General features: G+C 38.5%; 2 protein-coding genes across 4 annotated transcripts; both read right to left on the reverse strand.

Annotated features, from left to right (window-relative positions):
- Window positions 1-959: 959 nt before the first annotated feature.
- shld3 (shieldin complex subunit 3) lies at window positions 960-6249 on the reverse strand. Of its 3 annotated transcripts, none has more exons than XM_029438881.1 (3): window positions 6135-6249; window positions 4528-5282; window positions 960-2013 (listed from the first exon to the last, which is right to left on the reverse strand). In XM_029438881.1, exons 2-3 carry the CDS (start codon window positions 5143-5145, stop codon window positions 1810-1812), a joined length of 822 nt encoding a protein of 273 aa, XP_029294741.1. In that variant the 5' UTR covers window positions 5146-5282; window positions 6135-6249; the 3' UTR covers window positions 960-1809. The 3 variants fall into 3 exon arrangements, with proteins under 3 accessions (XP_029294741.1, XP_029294742.1, XP_029294743.1); XM_029438882.1 differs by lacking the exon at window positions 6135-6249 and adding an exon at window positions 5893-6119; XM_029438883.1 differs by lacking the exon at window positions 6135-6249 and adding an exon at window positions 5754-5819.
- A 5353-nt stretch (window positions 6250-11602) lies between these two features.
- Window positions 11603-21994, reverse strand: LOC115013268 (serine/threonine-protein phosphatase 2A catalytic subunit beta isoform). Its single transcript, XM_029439416.1, has 8 exons — window positions 21564-21994; window positions 19868-19906; window positions 17898-18068; window positions 15666-15839; window positions 15342-15431; window positions 14360-14521; window positions 12861-12979; window positions 11603-12333 (listed from the first exon to the last, which is right to left on the reverse strand). Exons 1-8 carry the CDS (start codon window positions 21663-21665, stop codon window positions 12261-12263), a joined length of 930 nt encoding a protein of 309 aa, XP_029295276.1. The 5' UTR covers window positions 21666-21994; the 3' UTR covers window positions 11603-12260.
- Window positions 21995-23174: the final 1180 nt, after the last annotated feature.

Below are 23174 nucleotides of genomic sequence, written 5' to 3' on the forward strand. Positions count from 1 at the left end.
AATATTATTATCAGCAGCGAAATGTGAAACTTAGATACAAATTTAAATGTAAAGTACTCATTAGGAAGAGTGCTCCCTTTCACCATGTGGCATGTTGATGTCACCAGAGTATTAATGCTGTATATGTTCATACTTCTCCATAAACTGTAATTTTTAGAATATTGTATCTATTGTCTACACAAGTATTGTTGCATGCAGAAACACACAGTTGTAATAGACTAGTACTCTAATAAATACACCATATTCAGCTCATATTTACTGTTACTCCTATAATCTATGACACATTTTACTTCCATAAGAGCGTTATAGACAGATTGTATACAATAAATTATAGAGCAGAATTGACAAGTTCCGGAGGTCTTTCAAAATAAAATACTTCTGGTGAACATGTGTTGCAAAATTAATGCGTTACACAGCACTATTGACAACATAATGTTAACTATTTTTAGGAATATTGTTAAAAAATTGGAACATAATTTCGGATTTTCCCACAATCATCTTTTTAAGAGACCACAAACATGGATTTAACAGATTACAACCGATTACAGCTGGGCAGGGAGGCAGGGCAATGATGTCACATCCGGTGACCTAGATTTTTAATGCAGTGTGCAGTGCTGTCAAAACAGGGGACCATAGCAACAAAAGAGAGTGTGTGCGTGTGTGTGTGTGTGTGTGTGTGTGTGTGTGTGTGTGTGTGTGTGTGTGTGTGTGTGTGTGTGTGAGATGGGGGGTGTAATGTATTCATGCCGTCCTCATTTATTCAGGTCTTACACAAGCAGCACACTCTCCTCTCTCTCTGTGCGTGCGTGCGTGTGTGTGTGTGTTGGAGGGTTTTTTTCTGTTAGTGAAAAGCACTGGGGGTGACTGTCGTATCATGTGACTGCTGTTGCAGCTTTTTCCAGAACACACTGCACATCACATGTGGCGCTGTACATCCATCCATCACGACAGACAGTTCATTAAAATAATAACCCTTTATTTACAACAGAGTGAGAAGAAGATCCATTAAAAAAATATAATCATAAGCATCTCTTTTCAAATTCATATACATATACAAAACACACTGGAATTTGGCACAATTTCAATGCCCCCCAGTTCAGTTCATTAATTAAGTAGATTTCTATAAAATATTAATGAAGTTCTGCACTTGTAAGGATTGTTGTCATGAGAGAAATAATGTTCAATGTAAAAAGCACTATGGCAATTTAGAAAATAGTTGTGTATGTTGTGAATTTACCAGCTTTTATATTCAATAAATACTGAATATATGCCGACTTGCTGATGATGTTGAAATGTTCCATCATGTAGTGTTTACATGTGCACTAGTATCCTGGGTACGATCAGCTTTTAGGAGGATTGGTAATGTGTTGCACATGTAAACACCTTATCCGGGTTTTAAAGACACAGTTAGGATGTTTTGAAGTGGAGTTGTTTGAAGTACTTAGCCATAATCCGTGATGGATATAATGTATCATTATATCCATCAATGCTCTCTTCAAAGCCACCAGACTCCATCGACAAAACAGTCATTTTTCCTTGCAGAATACGGGAGCTACTGATCTACCGCTGCCTCGATCTGTTAGTTTGTGACTTTTGTGTTTTAAAGGGTTAGTTCGGATTAGCTAGAGTGGGCTGTTAAGGAAAAGTAAAATAGTGGGATATTCTAAATATAGCATTAAGACAGCATTTTGATAATTAAACATATAAATGTGTTTGTTCCTCTGGATCTCATCTGAAGCTGTAAAACGTTTGTCATATTTGAGTCTGTGCCATGTTTGCATTGATCACACTGTTCCAGCTGAAGCTCCTCTACATGGTGAAGATGTTTTCCAGTCTGTGAACCGACAGGCCGATCCTCCCCGACAGCTGCAGCTCGGCCTTCAGGAGACGACCCACCTGCTCGGAGTGAAGCACGTCACAGAACACCCAGATCTCCGCCCGCTCCCTCTGGATGTTGGCGTTACACGTAGGTAGCCTGGAGCTCCGGACCGACAGGCTCAGAGTCCGCCACACCTGCAGGGACGAGGACCGACAGGTGGGGTGAGGAAGACGATGAAACAAATAAAGATGGAGGAAAGAAAATTAGACAAGAGGGAGAAGAGGGAGAGAGGAAACAGGAGATGCAGAGATCAAGAGAATTCATCCATTCATCGATCACATGTCATGATGATTCATGAAAAGAAATTCAAATGACCAAATTACAACACAACTAAATCAAACTCACAACATTCTAAAATATGATAAATCTTCATTTTCTAGATATCAACTTAATGTAGCATCAAAATTTGCATAAATGTCAGAAAATAGTGAAAAATGCCACAAATAATATCCCAGAGCTCGGGGGGTCAATCTGCTTGTTTGAGTCAACCAACCAAAAAAACAAAACACATCAGATTCTCACATATTAGAAGTTGGGAGGGACTGGATCATTTTTGGGCACGTTTGTTTGAAAATCAATTGGTTATCGAAATAGCCGCAGATTCTTATTTCTGTCATTCGACTTATAGTAGCAGCTTCAGAAACGGATGTAAAAGATCTTGTGACTTGATGCGTCTTTACCCTGAGCTCAGTTTAAACCTTGTGATGTACTGAGCACAGCGGAAAAACAAAGTGGTGGACGGAGCTACAGATAAAGATCCATCCTTTGATATCAGCATGTACAGTACTGCACAGACCATTTACCAAGAACTGATCGCTGAGGGCAAATTCAAAAAACGATTTTGTGGCTTTTGCGCTCGCTAAACATGCACAAATAAAAACAAAAATAATTCTCAAAGCACCCGCATCACTAGCTGCGCTGCCAAGCAAATACTGTCTCGGCGCTCCTGTGCTGTTTGCTTGTATTCAAATAAGGTAATATATATTATTAGCGTCTTCAGGGAGCTGATAGGAGGTGAAGCGGATCTATAGAGGGGGTCAGGCCCAGACCCTGATTGCATTGAATCATATTTTTTTTAATCTTGTCATCTTCTTTTACAGTCTGAAGGTGTGCGTTTGAAAGCTGCCAACTGCACTGACAGATATTGGGATATTAAATTAAAGAGAAATCGGGTTTCTCTCTGGTTAAAATGATGTTTTGAGGAAAGCCTCAGCACCTCGTCGGTCAGGCCCTGTAGCTCGCGGTCTGAACGTTTTATTTTCATTTTTATTCCTGTCATTGTTCGGCCTACTGTGTTTTTGACACAAAGGCAACATTTATACTTGGCCACTTGTATTATTTTAAAGCAGACGCAAAAAAAAGGCAAATTTCACACAACTGCAAAACTTTATGGGCGTGTTTGCGCTGTAATATCATTAGCGTATTATCTTTTGAGGACCTTAAGGGCAGATAGCGGTTGCAGATGATGCGCAATTCATGAAGCAATCATCGTATTCAACATAATTAAAACAACATCTCTGTTTGGTTCAGATCATCAGTCACATCATGATTATTTTTATATATTTCTCAATGAAAATAAAAATGGTGATGTAAAAATTATAATTTGTTCAAATATCACAAATCATATCCCGATAATAATATCACAAAATAAAAATTGCAAATAGATATTTTTTCTAAATCATTCAGCCATAGTGTGATACAGATGTTCCCAAGTCCCTGCAGGAGCCAACAGAAGTTCATGGGGGTTTTTTTCTCTACGTGTCACAATTTCAGGTCAACAAGCTGAAGATGTTTGACAAGAAGTTTGACAAGAAGCCTACGTAAAGTGCACCTGCACAGGTGGATCCACTGTGACTGCACTTTCAGACACATTTATTATTTGACTATACGAGAATGCTTCCACTATAGTATTGGGATTGGGATGAAATGTGTCTCATCCTTCATGTTCCCCTCAGGATGATTTGTAATAACTTTGGTAATCCTCTGACTTCTCATCAGGTCAACATGTTAGGTGGTAATGCTTCTATGGGTCCCTTCATTAAGATTTATTTGTAATTATTAAGTATTTCCTGGAAAGAAACAAGTAACTCGGTGCTTATTATTCTAAATACAGGTAAAAATAGAGAGCGATTAGTTCACTTTCAATTCATTATAAATACTAAGAGAACATCTTTGAGACTAGCAGGATAACAGCTGATCGTGTAATTCAGCATATTTAAGGATACATTTTCAATAATAAATGAACTATTATAAACTCAACTCTGAACTTTGTCTCCATTTGTCCTGTAATTAGTGTCATTTGTACCAGATTAAATGATTATTTTAAACTTTCAAGAAAAGATTTAGAAGAAATAACAGAACTCTAAAATGATGTGTTACAAATATTACTGTCTCCAATACTTTAGTTTATGACCAAATACCTGCAGAACTAATGACATCCCATCAGACTCAGCTTTGTGTTGACTAGCGAATAGCGCATGCTAACACGCTAAACTAAGATGATGCTCATGGTAAACATTACACCTGCTGAACATGTGAGAATGTTAGCATGCAAAAATAAAATGAATACTAAGAATATTCAGCATCACAGAGCTACTAGCATGGCTGCAAACTCTTAGTCCTGATCTATAAATGAATAATCTACTGACCTGTTCCATGTCCCTGTCCGCCCCACAGTTGTGCTGACTGATCACCCATTTGGCCCTCTGGTGGAGGTGGAGTCTGTGGACGGACACCATGTGATGGAACTGTTTGGACAGGGACGGGGAGCTCTGCAGCAGACCTCCTTTCTGTGTAAAGATGCTCCAGGACCGTTTGACCGGCGAGTCTGTGACAGCGAGGCCATCTTTGTGTTTTTCAAGAGGCAATACGGTGACCTCTCTCTCTGGAAACAGATGGTTTGGGGCTTCTGAGATGCATGCGGCATCTTTGGGTTCTTGTGTATTTTGAGGTGGCGTCTCTGCAGGTGGACGATCCTGAAGTCTTTTAGCAACTAGACCATCAACTTCAGATTTTTGTAGCTGGATTTGTGCTGTGTGAGGGTGCGTCCTGCTGTCAGAGAAGTGTAAGTCACCCGAGCAGGTGATGACAGGAGCTGGTTTGGCCGGTCTGATGGGCAAGTGGTGGTCTGCGGCGGTGGGGGACCAGGGGGTGAAGACCGGAGGAATCCGACGGGGGAAAGACTCCAGAAGCTTCTCTGTCCTCTCTAACAGAGAGCTGAGCCCAGCAGATGATCCAGGCTGATAGTGCAGAACCACATCCTCCATACAGTTCAGAGGACAGACTGCAGCACCATCCTCCTCCTCCTCCTCATCTTCCTCCTCATGATGATGTCGCTTCAGCTAGACAATGCAATGGACGATGGGAACACAGCTGCAGGCAATGCAGTTAAATCCAATGAAGTCTGTGGAAATGTAAGGAGAACACAGGTTACTTAATTACAGTTATAGAACATTTGTTGAAGTCTGCATATGAATGTTTGATCCAGATGTTTAGAAGAATCTTCAAACATTTTCAAGGATCTTAAATTCAGAGAAGCAGTTAATGCTGTGTGTGTATATATATATATATATATATATATATATATATATATATATATATATATATATATATATATATATAACAAGACACAGAAAAACAGGCAGGTAACCAAACTAACATCGATATAAGAAATGCAGTTATTTGGTTACTATAATGTGGTGGGCATTAGTGAAAAATGTCCATCCCAGTTTCTCGAAGTAGATGTCTTTAAATGTCTTGTGTTGTCAGTCCAAAGATATTCACTTTAATATGATACAAAACAGAGGAAACAAGCAGCTCCATATGCGAGAGGCTGAAAAGGTAAATAACCATTGTTATTTATCCAAGGACATACAATCAGGGGTCACTAAAAGGCGGACCGCGGTTCGAGTCCGGACTCAGACGCCGACCTATAGCCTACGGACACGGACCTATAATCAATAAATTACCCGACACACACACACACACACACAAACACGTGCACACACACTTACAGTCAGAAACAGAGCGGAGGAAAGGAGATGATTTATTTAGTTGATTGTTACAGTTTAATACAAGTTAAACTTGTTTGCTAAACCCCTGTGGTCTCTAGTCTCTCTCACTAATGCTAATGTTTTTAGCTTATCATGCTACCGGACGATGACTAGCTGTCGTTAGCGAAACATATTTAACTAAACAACGAACTAGAAAACCCGATGGCGCCGTTGCATGTGTCCAGCAGGTAGTTAACACTCACATGTACAGTCCAATAACACTAAACACCAGCCTTTAAATCAGATTGTTGTCCTTCTTTTTCTTCTTTGGTTTTAATGGCGGACGACAAACCCACGTTGAAGGTGCATGACGCCACCTACTGTACCGGAGTGTGTAACATCATGACCTTAATTCAGTTTACTCATATAATTGTTCAAACAAAACAAACGAAAAGATTATATTCTAGATATTGAACCTTAGAAGCTGAATCTGTTTGTCCCCTGTCTCTAACAGTCCTTTTATGCTCCACTCCCTTCTTATTTCTCCCACTTTTTCCTTCAGTCGTTCTCTTTACACTGAACCTCCAACATCCTACACATGTTCAACTGTTTCCTTACAGTTACAAGTCTCACATTTATCTGACGCTGTCTTTTTCATGATGTATAAAGTAGCATTGAGTCCTGTGTGTCCTAATCTTAACCTAGAAAATGTAACATCTTCTTTTCTACATTTACCTTTATTATTTCTCACTCTGACAGACTTTAAAATGTTATAATCTCTACCCTTAGTATCGTACTTCCAGATTTCCTGCCAAGCTGCCATGATAACGTGTTGTATTAGGGATTTTGCTTCTGATGTCCCAAAACAAAAGTCTAAAATATTACTGTTATTTTTGTTTAATGCACTTTTTGCAAGTTAATTTCCCTCTATTCCAACATGAGCCGGTATCCAACAGAAATGAACACCTATTCCTAGTTGCTGTAGATTGAATAAGGACACATTTACATCCCTTAGAAGATCCTCTGAAACTGTTTGACCTGAGTGTATACTTTGTATTGCAGCTGCAGAATCTGAACAAATCTCCACTTTAATTGGTTTGACCTCCTGAAGACTGAATACTGCTGTCAGTTCTGCTGTGTGTACCTGATATTCTCTCAGCACATCCTTTGTCAAAGTCTTGAATGTATACTCCCACGCCTCCATATGGATGTTTTGATCCAACTGTAAAAATATGTAGATAATTATAGTAGCTCTTTTCCAAATGTTCTTGAACCAAGTACCCGATGTTTGAATTCATCTCTGTCCACTCTCTCCTCTCTTCTAACATTTGAACCTTTGGTTGTGGAAATATCCAGGGAGAAATGCTGCTGGACTGTAATGTATATTATCTCATTTGTACTGTTTCACTTTCTTATTAATATCTCATCAATAACCTTTACCAAGACATGAGTTCTCTCAACAGTTTTCAGAACAGATGATGCTAAAAAATGCCTTTTCCTCCTCCCTGAATTCTTATCCAGTATGTTAGTGAAAGCTTATTTCTCCTTAAATGTAATGCCAGTTCACTGGATTCAACAAGCAATGTATTAATACTCCCAAACTAAGTTTAATTGCTCTGTATTGTATTCTGTTAAATTTTTCAAGATTACTTTTTGCTGCTGCTTTATACACCATGCATCCATAATCCAATGTGGCTCTCATCAAAACCATACATATATATATTTTTTTTTTCATCAATCCATAAACCAAGATATTTAAATACTCTATCCCTCATCCATTACCTATTTTCTTTTTAGTGACCATCATATAGTATGATTTTGCGATTGACATTTTGAATCCCCAATCCAAAGACCATCTCTTTACATTGTTTATGGCTTTCTGTTTACATATCAACACGTGTAGGAGATTCTTCCCCTTTTCCAGATTGTTCAACATCTGCATTCAACGATGACCTGTTCTTGTATTCTCAAAGATATCATGAAAAGTGTTGGACTGATGACGCTACCTTGTTGTATCCCGTTAATAATGTCAAAACTTTCTGAGATAGCTGCTCCTACTTTAACTTTAATTGTTCTGTTTATAAAAAGTCCATGATCCAGTTATATAACCTTCCACCTGTGTCTAACGTATTCATTTGAATGAAAAGCTCTTCTCTCCACATGGAATCACAAGCTTTCTCAAAGAAAACTACAGCATCACATCCTTCATATTAAAGGTCTTTCTATTTCATGACTTACTTTAATTACAGCATCTGCTGTGGATCTTTTCTAAAGCCACTTTGGTACTCGTTTAACAATCTAAATAGTATGATAACCTGTTAACAATCATGTTTTCCATCCATTTACACATATGGGAGGTTAGTGCTGTTGGTCTGTAGCAAATGGTCAAATTAGTGCCATCTTCCACTTAATAGGTAATCTTCCCTCGGTTCATGTTTAATTGAAAAGTTTCAACACTACATCTATTGCTCCCTCTGGTTATTGTCTGAACATTATATAACATAATTGATCTTTTCCCGGAGCAGAATATCAGCTGCCCTCATTTCCCTGATGGTGAATTCCACATCCAGAGCTGAGCTGATTTCTACCTTTTTATAATGCACCTCTTCATTATCTTTTAAAACGTCTTCTTTCCTTTGTTTATGTATATCAGGAAGGTGATTCCCACTGTCAACACTGGAAAATACTCTTTTGCATTTTACATATCTGTTATTGCTAGATTATCACCATCTGCAAGAACTGGTATTTTTCTGTTGATCCTTCTCCCACTCATCTTTTTAACTATATTCCATACCTGCCCCACATCTCCCTCTCTCTTCCTGAAGAAGAACAAAACTGTCTCCAGTTATTCCTTTTAGCTATTTTAATTATGTTGTGTGCTATGGCTCTTTTTCTTTTGTATTCTATCAAATTGTCCAAAGTCAGGTTATTTGTGAGGTTTCTGAGAGTATTTCTTTTATATCCATACTACAATGGTAGCTACAAACAGTGGTGGCAATTAAAAAATGAATCACCTTCCGGCAAGAAAGGAACACATATAGAAGTTAGAGCTTTGGTGTTATTTAATGAAGAGCTAGAAGTGTTTAACAGCATTAAATCAATGTCAGCTGAAAGGACAGATAACCTGCAGCCACATGTGCTACAAGTATCTGACCCTGAGTATACAGAAACACAAGTCATTTATACAATAGAATTGTATGGGCAGCATCAGGTAATACATATTTATGTCTACCAGATGGGTACAAAAGGAATAGAGACATCACACATGTTAATTACAACTCTTAACATCTGTCTGCTAATTGCCTGATTAGCAATTGCCTGGTCAAAGTGATGCCTTACTGTCTGTCAAATGCTAGCAGACACAGGGGATTCAGACATGTGTATGACAACTGTGGGAAAACACAGGGTAAGTGACTGTAAGGCCAAACAACTTCATAGAGATACAATATAAGAAGACTATGATACATTTCCACGACAGCACATCTCTTATTCCCTTTTATCACAGTTTTAGGTTTTACTCTCTGAGGCAGCTTCAGTTATCATATCTGTAACCTCACTAGTACATTCATCCACGTTACCATTCACATGTTGCTGGCTAAATCACTGCAGCATTCCTTAAATGTGTCCCATTGAGTCTTATGAAGCACCATCTATACAGGAATACTTTCTTGGATACATTTATCAGTATTTATAGTACAAATAATAGGGACATGGTCACTTCCTATGTCATCATTGCATATTTTCCATTCACATTAGCTATCCATATTTGCGGAAACCAATGTTAAATCAATCCATGACATCTTATTTAAACTTGTTCGTCTGTTGTGTGCACTGAAGTCTCCGCACTAAACTTCTCTTTGACTTCTCGCAGTATTTCGCAGTATTTCCTCAAACATTTTCAACGTATGACATAAACGTATCGTATTCATGTTACATTAAAAATGAATCTTGTGTTCTGTACACCTCTACAACTATGCATTCATGTCCACCTGAAGAAATTATTCGATTGTTGTCCTTTTAAACAACCAACAAGGAGTTAAACCTGGCAAGCTAACATGGAGACGGTTTATTGTGTTCTTCCCGGGGAATCTCGCGATAGTTGGGGTAACGCGCAGACTGACCAAATTCAGTGCTTAATTCCGGTATTTATATCCACCTAAATGAGTTTACATTTATTACATTTTTAATTCCAGTAATATATATATTTTCTTCTAGCTAGGTATCTATTAATATGCACCTACAAGAGCAATCCCCGGCAGAATGATCAGTGTTTTTAAACATTGTGTGTTGGCCAGCGGTGGAATCTTTTACTGACGTAAAGGTACTAACACCACACTGAAAATAATTGAAAGTGTTACTGAAGTAAAAGTATGTAAGTATAATCAGGAAAATGTACTTACAGTATTGAAGGTATAAAAATGTCCCCTGTGACTGTTATACTTTTATATATCATTAGATAATTATTACTCGTGCATTAATGTAAACGCAGGATGCTGTTACATTACTGTTGTAGTTGGTTGAAGTGGAGCTCATTGTGAAATATTAACTAATGATTATTTTCATTATTGATTAATCTGATGATTGTTTGTTTTTTTCAACATTACTAAAATATTAACATTATTAACATTGGAAGGAAAAGTAGCACATTTTGAACCATGAAATGTTTTTTTAAGGAAAGCTTACGTAAAATCATCGAAATAGTTTCTAATTTATTTTCTGTCAATTTCAAATGTAATTGTATAAACGGGGAGTTTAATTTGTAACTAAACATATTTCATAAACTTATTTTGTGTACATTTACTTCATTTCTAAAGTAACTTATGTTGTCAGATAAACTATTACTCAAGTGAAGTACAAGTACCTTAATTTTTCAAGTAACTGTACTTGAGTACATGTACTTATATTCCACCACTGGTATTGGCTTAGTCTTTGATTTACGAATACATCTTATCTCTAAATAATTACTGTGTGACAAAACAAGAATCCTTTACAGTATATGAATATTTATCAATCAATGGTTCAAATTCATTTTAGTTTACAACTATTCAACAATAAAGGGTTTTCAAATGACAAAGAATTTAAGTCTCACGGCACCTGTGAGCCGACGTAACTTAGACCTCATAGAGCTTTGTGAACAATATTAATGGGGAAAAGTATTTAGTTAAAAATAAGTCATATTTTATTACTCGAGTGAGGAGGTGCAACAGTATGAACATGGAGATCCTCCATCTGTTCATCGCGTTGTGGTTCCTGATGCAAAAGCTACACCTCATCCAAAGCAGTGTGTGGTTTCCTTCTGAACAGGCCCAAGTCACGTCTCTTCAAAGTCCGGATGCTTATAACATGTCGACTCTGGGCTGAAATCACACAAATGTCCTTATTGCTGAATCCGATAGCAAAGTATAATTTCATTAGGTCATCTACTGCAGGCATAATACACGGCAAGTCTGCAGTGTGATGCGGTTGATCCAACCTTTCAAAGTAAAGTGACAAAAAAACACTATACTTTATAACTTAAACTTTATACTTTTCTCGTAAATTGTGACATCTTTAATCTTGAAATTCTGAGGGTTTTCTTCCAGTCAGAAAATTACCCCCCTCCACATCTCCATAATTATAATTATTTTAGCTACATCGACATTGTGTTTACCATTACATACATTTAAGTTTCTTCACAATCATTTTTGAATGAAGTATTAATCAAGCTAAAGAAAAGACACTGATACAGAGCAGTAGTTTGTCAACAGGACATTTTAATTTCATACGTCTGTTGTCTTTATTCAAATTACAGTAATATACTTGCTGAGATGACCACCGGCTGCAGCCTGGACAGCTAAAACTGACAGCTGTACTACTTGAAGCAAACTGTTTTGTTTTTTTACCTTTTTTTTCTCCTTTTTTAAAATTATTCTTGCAACAGAAAAAAAGCACATATGCCATGAAGAAGTGTGGTGTGGTGGTGATGTCAGGTAGGTAGGGTTATAGTGCTGGTCTAAAAAAACAAAAACAGAAAAACGAAAAGAAAGAAACATTGCGCTACATGTTGTAAAAGGATCAGAATATGGCACATTTGGTCCACGTTGGTAGTTTTATCTTGTTTTCAAACATGTAATAAACAAAAAAAGAAAAGGAAACAGATCATAGTTGTACGTGTTGATTTTCCCCAGAAGCACAGCATTAATGACAGCATATTGAAAACAAGACTGTAATCTTTAGGTTTCTCTTTTTGTTAAAATCTTGGTTCATCAGCCAATCGTTTGTTTCTATTCTCCCTGGTACAATATTATTATTATTAATATCTTCTTTCCATCCAAAATGAAGGGGGCTGGGGAATGGGGGTAAGAGGGGGTGGAGCTTTGTGGATGATCGACAGGCATGGCTTTGGACATTCACAGGAAGTAGTCAGGAGTGCGTCTGGTCACATGGGGCTCGCCACGGCGGGGGGCGGGGTCAAACTGAAGGCTGAGGAGGCAGAAAAGGTTTGTTATTGACGACATCACCAAACAATTAAACATTATTTCTAATATTCTTATCTCTGCAAAGTGACTGAGAAGATCTGTGTAGACTTAGCGCTGATGTAACACGGATACGATACGTGGGGAAACTAAACGCCGTCCTGTCTGGAATCAGAACATTATCTGGAGGTGTTCACTGTATAACTGCAATATAACTGTATAACTTCACTGCAAGTCACACAATTTATCTGGTTGACATTTGATTTAATGGAAATAAACGGGTCAAAGAGATTTGTAGAGATTTCTTTCTCCATTTCTGATTCAATAACATTAGGACATCAGTGACTACAGGAGGACAATCTCAATGCTGATAGGCTTTCATGACGAAGAGTCCATCGAATTTCTTGCTCAAGTTAAAATATTTTGACTGGCACTTGTATGCAACATAAACTTGAGTTTTTTCTATTTGGTGAAATATCAGTCCATATCTCAGTCTACCTGACATTGAGATAAACATGAAGTCTTTATACTTACAAAGAGTATTTCAGAGTGTCGTCCAGTTCCATGATGGCTGCCTGGTTTCCACAGCGGTAGCAGTAGTTTGGAGCACTAAAGATGGTCACCACATTCTTATCATGGCCCCAGTTGTAGCCCTGAAGGTAGAAAATCATGTTTCTTTGTTAGACTAATAAATGTTTCAAAGATTCTACTGCTTGACTGTATTCATCTGCTACAATAACACTTGTACAGTGATGGAAGAAGTATCAAGATCTTTTACACAAGTCAAAGTAAAGTAATACTAAAGTGTAGGGGGTGCGTGGCGCGGAGTAGTAGTAGTGCTCTTTATATGACCAAGACGTGCAATTTCGTCCAATAATGTGTTGTTGTCCAAAGTATCGACATAATATCGTAAGCAGCAGAAAATGGAAATACTCAAGTACTTATGTACATTAGTGAATGTACTTAGTTACTATCGACCGCTGCACTGGAGAAACTATTTGATGTCAATAAATAAATTAGTCAAAAACATTCGATATGAGTTTACATTTTGTTTTTGTTGCAGATGACTTAAACACAAAGCGTGTCAGATGAACCAGTGGGAGTTAAACTGGCACAGAAACAGGAAGTGGAGCACTGCACCCTTACAACTGCATTATATTACGTTGCCATGGAGACGCAAGGGTTTTTGGATTCTTCCGTCCACTTGTGGGGTAGCATGTGTCAACTTGACTTGACAGAAATATTAAATGTGTGAATAAGTTTGTGATTTTCAGTCAGTAAAGATGGGAAGTTTCGTTTTTAAAAACACAGCTGACATCTTCCAAAGCAGATTAAACTACTGGTGTTCTTCTATTAAAGGGCGGCAACCATCCAGTCATTGATTAGTCAATTGAAACTATATCTACATTTGATCAATATTTTCAAGCAAAGATTTGACAAACATTTTCCGTTTGCAGCTTCTTACATATGACGATTTGCTGATAGTTTTTATCCTACAAGATAGTGAACTAAATATTTTGGGTTTGTAGGACAAAACTAGCAATTTAGGGACATTACTTCTGAACTTTTTGATGTTTCATATACTAATCAATAAATGTATTTGCAGATTAATCCATCATTAAAATAATAGTTAGTTGCATCCCTTTGCTACACATGTTGGTCATTGCTTGCTTCCTTGGGTAACAGCTGCATTTTATGTCTTCATTTATTGATGTGAAATGTAGGAAAACAACGAGCTCTGCACCAAATAGTTTGAAGCTTCATTCCAATTCTAAAATCAACATTCAAATGCAGAACTGCTTTGTATTTTTTGCACGCCTAGTCATTCCGCTTATTCGGATCGTTAATATCCTGTGTTCTCATGTTTCCACGACTGCGGGGCTTAGTTGGGTTATTCTTACTCCCCCACCCCCTTTTTTTCTTTTAGGATGATGACGTTATAAAAACTGACGGACATTCAAAGCATCATTCCCACAGAGCACCACAGAGCTACAGAGTTTCTACAAAACCCAGAAGGTCAGCTGCTGCGTTACCTCCATGACGAGCTGATGGGCGCGGGACACCAGAGTGAGACCGTTGGCGTGGTTGAAGGTTTCAGAGATGTCTTGTCCGAAGGTGTAGCCCGCACCTCGGGGAGAGATGCCCCACCCACCACGATCATCAGGGTCCGACCACAGCAGGTCACACATCGGGCCCTGACAGGGAGAGAGATTTTTTCCACATTAATTATGTTTTTTGGAGGAGTTTCTTCTTGTCTGCTGCAAGGGTCTGAGGACAGAGGGTCTGAGGACAGAGGGTCTGAGGACAGAGGGTCTGAGGACAGAGGGTCTGAGGACAGAGGGTCTAAGGACAGACGGTCTGAGGACAGAGGGTCTGAGGACAGAGGGTCTGAGGACAGAGGGTCTGAGGACAGAGGGTCTGAGGACAGAGGGTCTGAGGACAGAGGGTCTGAGGACAGAGGGTCTGAGGACAGAGGGTCTAAAGACAGAGGGTCTGAGGACAGACGGTCTGAGGACAGAGGGTCTAAGGACAGAGGGTCTGAGGACAGAGGGTCTGAGGACAGAGGGTCTAAGGACAGAGGGTCTGAGGACAGAGGGTCTGAGGACAGAGGGTCTAAGGACAGAGGGTCTAAGGACAGAGGGTCTGAGGACAGAGGGTCTAAAGACAGAGGGTCTGAGGACAGGCGGTCTGAGGACAGAGGGTCTAAAGACAGAGGGTCTCGTATGCTGTACAGATTGTAAAGCCCATTGGAGGCACATTTGTGATATGTAAATAAAATGATTCTTTATGCATTTTCTTCCTCTGTGCCATAAAGCTCCATTACTGTCCAAAAACAAATCAATGAGCCACACTGTTCACATGTTCCTTCATTACCAAGAACACACACTAGTTTATTCTGACTGTCCCACACACACACCGACCTGCTGCCACAAATACTCCCTAGAGCACCAAATGTGGATTAATCGCTGAAAATAGTCCCTAACAAATCCTGTGTGTGTGTGCGCGTGTGCGTACCTCATGTGGAACTTCTTGCAGGCGGTCCAGAGCTCGTATATGATCCAGAGTGTCTATGGAGGGAGACAAACCTCCGTGGAGACAGAAGATCTGAAATAAAAACAAAAAATAAATGGCCGATTGAAGTTACGCTGCACTATGAAACATGAGATGGTGTCGGCAGCTTTACAATCAGAAGATTTGATTTTGACACAGCCTTGAAGTAAAACTAAACAGACACTAACCAAAAATGGCTTTTCACATTGTTACTGTTATGACTCACGTATTTCTCACAGTAACAAAAAAACTAAAATCAGTCATTTCCAGACAGACAAACACTCCTACCTGTCCGTCCACCAGCGCAGTGAGAGGCAGGTAGTCAAACAGGTCTGTGAAGTACTTCCAGACGTTGGCGTTGCCGTACTTCCTCAGACACTCGTCGTAGAAGCCGTAGACCTGCGTGATCTGCCGCGACTCATGGTTGCCTCGTAGGATGGTGATTCGCTCCTGGAAACGAACCTAAACGACAGAACAATAGAAAACACAACTATTTATAGTTATACGTTTTATTTTAACAAAAATATAATGCACGCATTTTTTATGATTTGAAATGAAAAGATCTATGACGTTTTCGATGAGCACAAAAGGCTAATTTCTCTGAGTATTAAACGTATTAAAATCCATGTTAGTGAGCACTTGTACACAAATGTAAAGATTTTCTTATGTGATAGTTAACTGAAGATCTTTGAGTTTTGGGATGTTGAGTATATTATATACAACTTTATATTACAAACATTAAGAAACTGATTTAGGCAGATCTCACTTTCTGAACAGCATCCACGTTATCGTTCTAAAACCCCAAGTAAATACCAATAATCGCCCTGAAAGTGGTGTGTTCATCAAATCAGGTGGAAGAAAGGTTTGTTGTGGTCTGAATAAAGGAAAGAGCGGCCAATCACACCTGTCATCTGTCTCACACAGCTGAGGAGACTCACCAGACCGTCACCAGACTCAATGACAGAAGTGAAGGCTGGCCGACCAAAACATTTAATATGAATAAACAGATCATTTCACTGTCGCAGACACATTTCCAGTCTTGCCAGAGTTGTGGTGCACTCCCTTGATCTTGATCCCTTGTTTGGTGTAAACTGGTCAAATAACTCAGTCCAAACTGTCTTAAGTCTTTTTCTCATCTGGACGTTCCAATAAAATCAACAATGTTTACATTCAGTCTTGCCTAATGCAAACAGTGAAGGTTAATGACGTGAACATAGTCAACAAGCAATACGTGCACTCTCTCCAACCTTTACAAGAATGGAAAAAAGGTGTGTATGAGGGATGTCCCGATCCCATTTCAAAGACGGGAAGAAATGTTTTAACTGATCGGTATCAGATATAATGAGCCAGATACGATCATTTGTTTTACGTCAGGTGTACAAGTCTCTGTTCTCTTGGACTGTGGAAAAGGAGGAGTAACTGGTGGAGTAACTGGTGGAGTAACTGGTGGAGTAACTGGTGGAGAGAATCAGATTACCTGCCTTCTTATAAATTCCCAACAGTAGCATGATGGGAAATAATCTTTAAAAAAAGGAATCTAGTCTTGCAAATAGTGGCCCGGCAAGACCCCCATGGTCTGCAAAATCTTATATTCTGTGACTACGGAGCTGTTGTTTCATTGTGTGCCATTTTGTGTACTGCATTGAAATGGAGTGGCAACCACAGCAAACCAGCAGCAGTGTGCTGGGTCTTGGCTTTAGGCACACCCAGTAGTGACTAGTAAATCTCTCACATGACCCTGAAAAAGCCCCTGAAGGATGTAGAAAAAGCATCCTGTTTGTTCTTGTGAGCAGATGGGAAATGTTTTTCACCACTACTCATTTACACACCTTAGGAAGTTAAATGGACACATTTACCCTTAACATGCCAACACTGATCCATCATGATATATAACAACCGTCTGCAGTGGGCTCCAGACAGATGTTACAACTATCCAGTTTTAAGACACATTTTTAGATCTTGGTTGTTTTTAACCAGATGAAGGATTTTGGTCATGGGACGTCTGGATCTTAAGTCATTAGAGAAACCAGCTGAGCAAACATTAGCCTTTAGTTACTGGCTTCTCTCACTGGGTCCGTTTGTGATAGTGGAAGAGAACTCTGCAGATAATTCTGCTCCTGGTAAAAACCTCCTTAAATTATACAATAAAGGAATCCTAAATGCAATGACAAACTCTAATGATCCGTTACACCATCAAACTCTGTGTCTTCTTAAAATAATTATTGTACGTTTAAAGACTTTTTTTGCCCAACCAGTTAACAAAGAAGGTTTTAGTTTTGGTATCCTTGAGGTTTGTTGTCTACCATTTAAACGGTTAAATGGTTTATATATTCTGGAGTTGATAAAAACACTAAAATCAAAGTTTCTGCAGGTTAAACCAAGTGAAACGGGTAAAAGAAATGACGGGAAAATAGTACGAACACTAAGGCCAACATTACTTACTTTTAAAGTCTTTTCAATATCTGCAGATATTCTGAGTATATTGTGAGCACCTACTGAGAGCACAGTGACGAGGTTTACCTTTAGCGTGACGAGCAGCGTGACCGTCTCCACAGAGTAGTAGCCTCTGTCGACATAGTCTCCCATGAACAGGTAGTTGGTGTCAGGAGACTTGCCCCCAATCTTAAACAGCTCCATCAGGTCGTGGAACTGACCGTGGACGTCACCACACACCGTCACAGGGCATCGCACCTGAGGACACAGGCAACAACGTCAATGAGTACACGGCAGTTCAACAGTAATGCTTTTTATATTAAACACCTACTGATTAAATCCCCACAGCAGCATTGGCAGATCAGTATTATAACGTCACAGATACTGTATATTAGCAGCAAATTAAAGGGTGCAGATATGCCACGTATGCGAACTCTATTTTTATGTAAATTGTAAAAAACATTCTTACATAGGCATTACTTTTTTGGGAAAAACAATCTTAATTCAAGGTCCACTTGATTATGAAAAGCTCTGGAAAAAGCTACTTAGTTTTGAGTTAGTTTTTTGGCCAAACTACTATTTTCAACTTTAAGAATAAACTTTCACAATTGAACATTAGTATATTTTTGTCATATTTGCATTTATAGTTATTACAACTACAAGGGTGGTGAGATGATTTTACAAAGAGGAAAGCAAAATAAATATTCTTGCTATATTAAGTGATGTGTATTTTATACATCCTTCTAATTTTTGCTTATTTTCTTATGAATGTTTCAGTAGTTTAACTTCTTTTGGGCTCCCAGGACAATAACTCTTTGATGGAAATGGTAACAATTGGTAGACAAACGCAACTGACTCTCGTCTCTCTGAAGATTTAAGATCCAGATGTCTGATGACTAAAATCCTTCATCAGGTAAAAACAAATGGTCAAAAAAAAGACCAAGATCTAAAAAATGTATCCTTAAAATGTGGCTTAAAACTGGACATGTTTCCGGTGTGGGCAGCGGACATTCAGGACAAGACTTCCTTTACATTGTGCTGTTCATTGTTTACAGTATGATTAGCAACTTCAGACCCGTGAATAGAGTTGGAGTTGAGAGACAACGTCTACAAAAGGGGTTGTTTCATATGTAGCTAGTTTACAAGCTAAAATTAAGCTATTAAAAATCTAAATCCTTGTTAGACAATAGCTGATGGACTCTGAGATTGCATGTCTGACACTGCTTATTCACAGAGCAGTTTCCTCAAATTATTTTCCATGTCCTCATTACAGAAGAACTTTAACATGATGGATGTTGTGAACAAACAAAGCAGAACAACAGGATATTGTATGCTACAATAAAAAAATATATATTTGGGAAAACTAACACTTAAAACTGCGGCCTACTGCAAACAATTAGGATGAAATGAAAACAGTGTAGATTTAATTTTTTTAAATGTTTGTTAGAGGATATAAATAATATAATGCTTTTATGTTTCTAAAGAGGACTGTGAGCCTGCAGCTCAGCTGAGTTTACAGTGTAAACAAGGTGGGATATTGTTCATGTTCTGCTGCTAACACGCCAGAGGGAACAACACCGAGAGTCAGCATCCACATAACATTTTCTTATACATTTCTAAAAGACATCCATTATAAATAGAGGAACTTTAGTCAAACCAGAACTTCTATTCTCTGTTTAACTGTAAAAATATGCTTTGGTTTCATCAGAAGGTGTAAATCTAATTTAGGAACAACTCGTCTTCACTTGTGTGTTCATCTGTACAAGAGATTAATGACTTTCTGCTCTAAATCATTTTTATTTCAGCTCATTCTGATGCAGTTTGGAAACCTTCCAGCAGCTAAAGATTTCAAACGTCAGAGTCTGAACAGTCCGTTGTCCTGTTCAGAAGTGTCTCTGCTTGTTGTTTTTTGTACTTTGATTTGTTTCTAAGTGTCTGCAAATAATAAAACAAAGAAAAATTAGTATTTGTGTTTAACAACTAAGGAAAGAATACAACCGTACTGGACCCCAGTCAGTAAGAGTTCGATTTTTCTTAGTTTTTGTGGGAAATCTCACCTCCTGAACGTTGGACTCCTTGGTCAAAATCTCCTTGGCCTGGAGAGGAAACACAAACACAGATTTATTTAAATGGTGAGCTTTTCAACCTAAAACGTGATAATGCGAGCAGACAGAATGTTATATATAACACCAACAGTAACTCATGATACACGTCCATGTTTAGCGTCAATGACAGACTGACAGGTTACTTTGAGGTGTTGAAGGATGTGTGACCTCACAGGACACCGTAGTTTAAAATTACTTAGTCAGCTAAATTACTTAGTCAGCTAAACAGGAAACATCAAGGTTTGCTTCTGTTCTACTAGGTTTCACAGCAGGGATGGATTATTTAACTATGGGTTCAGTATCAATCATTTAGTTTATAAAATGTTCAATGTCCAGAAGATTTCAGAGTCCAAAGATAGCATCCTCAAGGGACTTGTTTCAACCAACATTACAAAACCCAAAGATATAAATTTACGATATATAAAAGAAAAGCACACATTTCTCACATTTGAGGAGGTTAGGCTAATTTTACAACTCTGAATTAATTGAATAAATGTGACAACAATGAGTTTCTTTTAATAGTATTTCTGCTGTTATTACTGCATTAAAGTTCAAGAAGATTCAACAACATATTAAGATTTATTTATCTTCAAACTGTCAATCTGTCATTATTCACGTAGGCAATAAAGATGCTACTGTTGGTTGTAAAAATCTACTACTCTAGGGTACTTTTTCAGTTTTCTTTCCTTCCCATCTTTAACTACTATGCTTGCGTGTCTGTTTTGCGGGTATAGATATTCCTTGGACTGTGTTCTTTGTTTTGTTTTGGATAAGTAATGTCATTTTTGTTAGTTGTTAAAACAAGGAAGGACTAAGCCTTTCAGTCTTCCTTCCTCTCCTTGAAAATTGAAATCGCTGTTTTACTACTGTATACGTTTTGAATTCTCGTTATTGTGCTAATTAAACTAAAAGGTAAACTACAAACAAATTAAGGTTTTAAGTCTTTTTCTTTCAATTCAATCAGTTCACAGGGACCCAAAATTACTTTTCTATACATTCCGGAAATAACCTGCAGCTTTTCAATAATATGTTTTAAACCTGTTGTTATATAATATGTGAAATGATTCCTAAAAGCTACCCGACTAGTTATCTTTATGGTGCAACAGCCCTGAAGTGACGTCTGAAATAGGCTTGTCAGGTTTATGCAATGAAACGGTTGATCGATAAAGACAGGGCGCGGTACAAATAATGACGTGAATAATTATTAATACAAGTTCACTTTCAATACAGAAACAAGTATACAACTCCTAAAATGTATAATTGACCGAGTCCTGATCTGTGCACAAAATGCAGTCCTGTTAACAAACAGTCAGTGAAAATGGGCTCGTCTATTAGCTGGTAATGATGTAAAAGATGCGAATTTTCGGCCTGTCTGACCTGAGACGACGGTTCCTGGATAATCGTCCACATTTACACCGTTTTAATGGGTATGGCAGTGAACTTAACAACAATATTATGTGTGAAAAAATATTTAGCTGCTAAAGTGCTGTAAAACATTAACAATCTCAGGATGACTGGTCGGAAACGGGGCAAAAATAGCCGCCTTGTATTCTAGAAATTAGTCGGAGCCGCTTTCACAATCTAGGCCACACTGAAAGCGAGGCCGACTGAGTCCTATTAAATCTTAGGTTGTTGTAAACCAACTTACCTTCTCGCAGAGTGTCCGGACTTGGTTTTCCGATAGCTGCTTACACTCATTTAGCTGTTCGATCCATTGGTCTAACTCTTTAGTGAAAGATTTGTCTTCCATGACAGCCGCGGAGGTAGCTCACTGAGCTAGCTGTGTTAGCTGAAACAAACTGGCCTGTGTCTCACCGCTAGCAGCTCTTTAGCCTTTAGCTCGTCGTATTGTTAACCCGATCTAGTCCCGCCAAATCGGTTGGAAAATCAACGATAAGACCTCAACTTCACGAGCCGTTCAGTCAACTTCTATCATGATAATTTACCGACGTCAAGTTACCAACGTTAAAAACCAGGTTATATCGGCCGGGGGAATCAAAAGGGTCGAATGTCCCCGATGCGACAGACCGTAGCGGCGAAAGGCAGCGGCGTCGCAAGCGGCTAGCCGATTTGCTAAAAGAGCTAGCTACAATAACATCCGGGCATTTCACCATCACCAGAGTGAGCGCACTAGCGACATTGCGTGGACAAACAGTGAACTGCTAGAAAATGACAATCTCATTCTTTAGAAGTGGGACAAAACAGGGGGTAATATTGAAAAAATAAGCCCTATGCTCCAACAAATTAAACTACATGTTTTATCTGACATGTACTAAACTCCCGAGCTACGCTTTGATGCAACTTTCTAACTTCTCTATTATTTGTTTGTTATTATCAGAATAGGTTTTTGCCTTGCCATCACTTATGTTGTGTCAACACCATCATACACCAAACTCACATTATGCTAGACCTATTAGAAGTATAGTAAACACTCATGTTCCACCAAGGCAGGCAGAGGCCACAAATAAATTATTTTAAATATGCATATAGGGGAGAGCAGAGTTGGTTGGGACACTATTGTATTGACACAAAATAACCTTCCGTTACTCACTAATACTGAGACTACGTGAACAGTAATGGAAATATGAACAGATACAGGTGTCTGCTAACAACTTATCAAGATTTTTAGAGCTCAATCCAAACATGACGGTTGGGACAGTGGGTAGGGTCGGTTGGGACACCTTGTTCTGGGCTAAAATAAATATAATTTAAATTGAAGAAAATTGCCATTTGAACCCCTTATATTTACAATGTCACTTGTTCACATATTTCTTTGAGAAAAAGACAACATTTGTAAATAATTATACTTTCATAAAATAACTGAGTTATGGAATTTGGCAAAAAGGGTTTCTGACTGGCTGCCACTTAAGTAAACATTCCCGCAGTGACTTCACAGTGGGTCCTACTTCAATTAGGTAAAGCCTTTGTCTTGTTTTTTTGTTGATTTGTAACCAGGTAGGAACTATAAACAAAACTGTCCCAACTGCCCCCGGTAACTGTACCAACCGTCCCAGGGAGAGCACACTTTGGACTCCTTTGCTAGAGGCTTGCTAGAGCCGGCTAACACTAGCATCAACTGATACACCAGAAAATAAGCTTTCCACAATAAATAATAAGAATTGAAAAAAATAAAATTGTATGTGGCATACATAAAAACAGAATGGTAGAAGAAAAATAACAAAAGAGTCAACTAGCTAACCCCTAACCCTAACCCATGTACTTACACACTGCACATTTCTAAGCTGTGAATAAAATATGA

This window comes from Cottoperca gobio, chromosome 9 (assembly GCF_900634415.1).
Source record: "Cottoperca gobio chromosome 9, fCotGob3.1, whole genome shotgun sequence".
Lineage (NCBI taxonomy): Eukaryota > Metazoa > Chordata > Actinopteri > Perciformes > Bovichtidae > Cottoperca > Cottoperca gobio.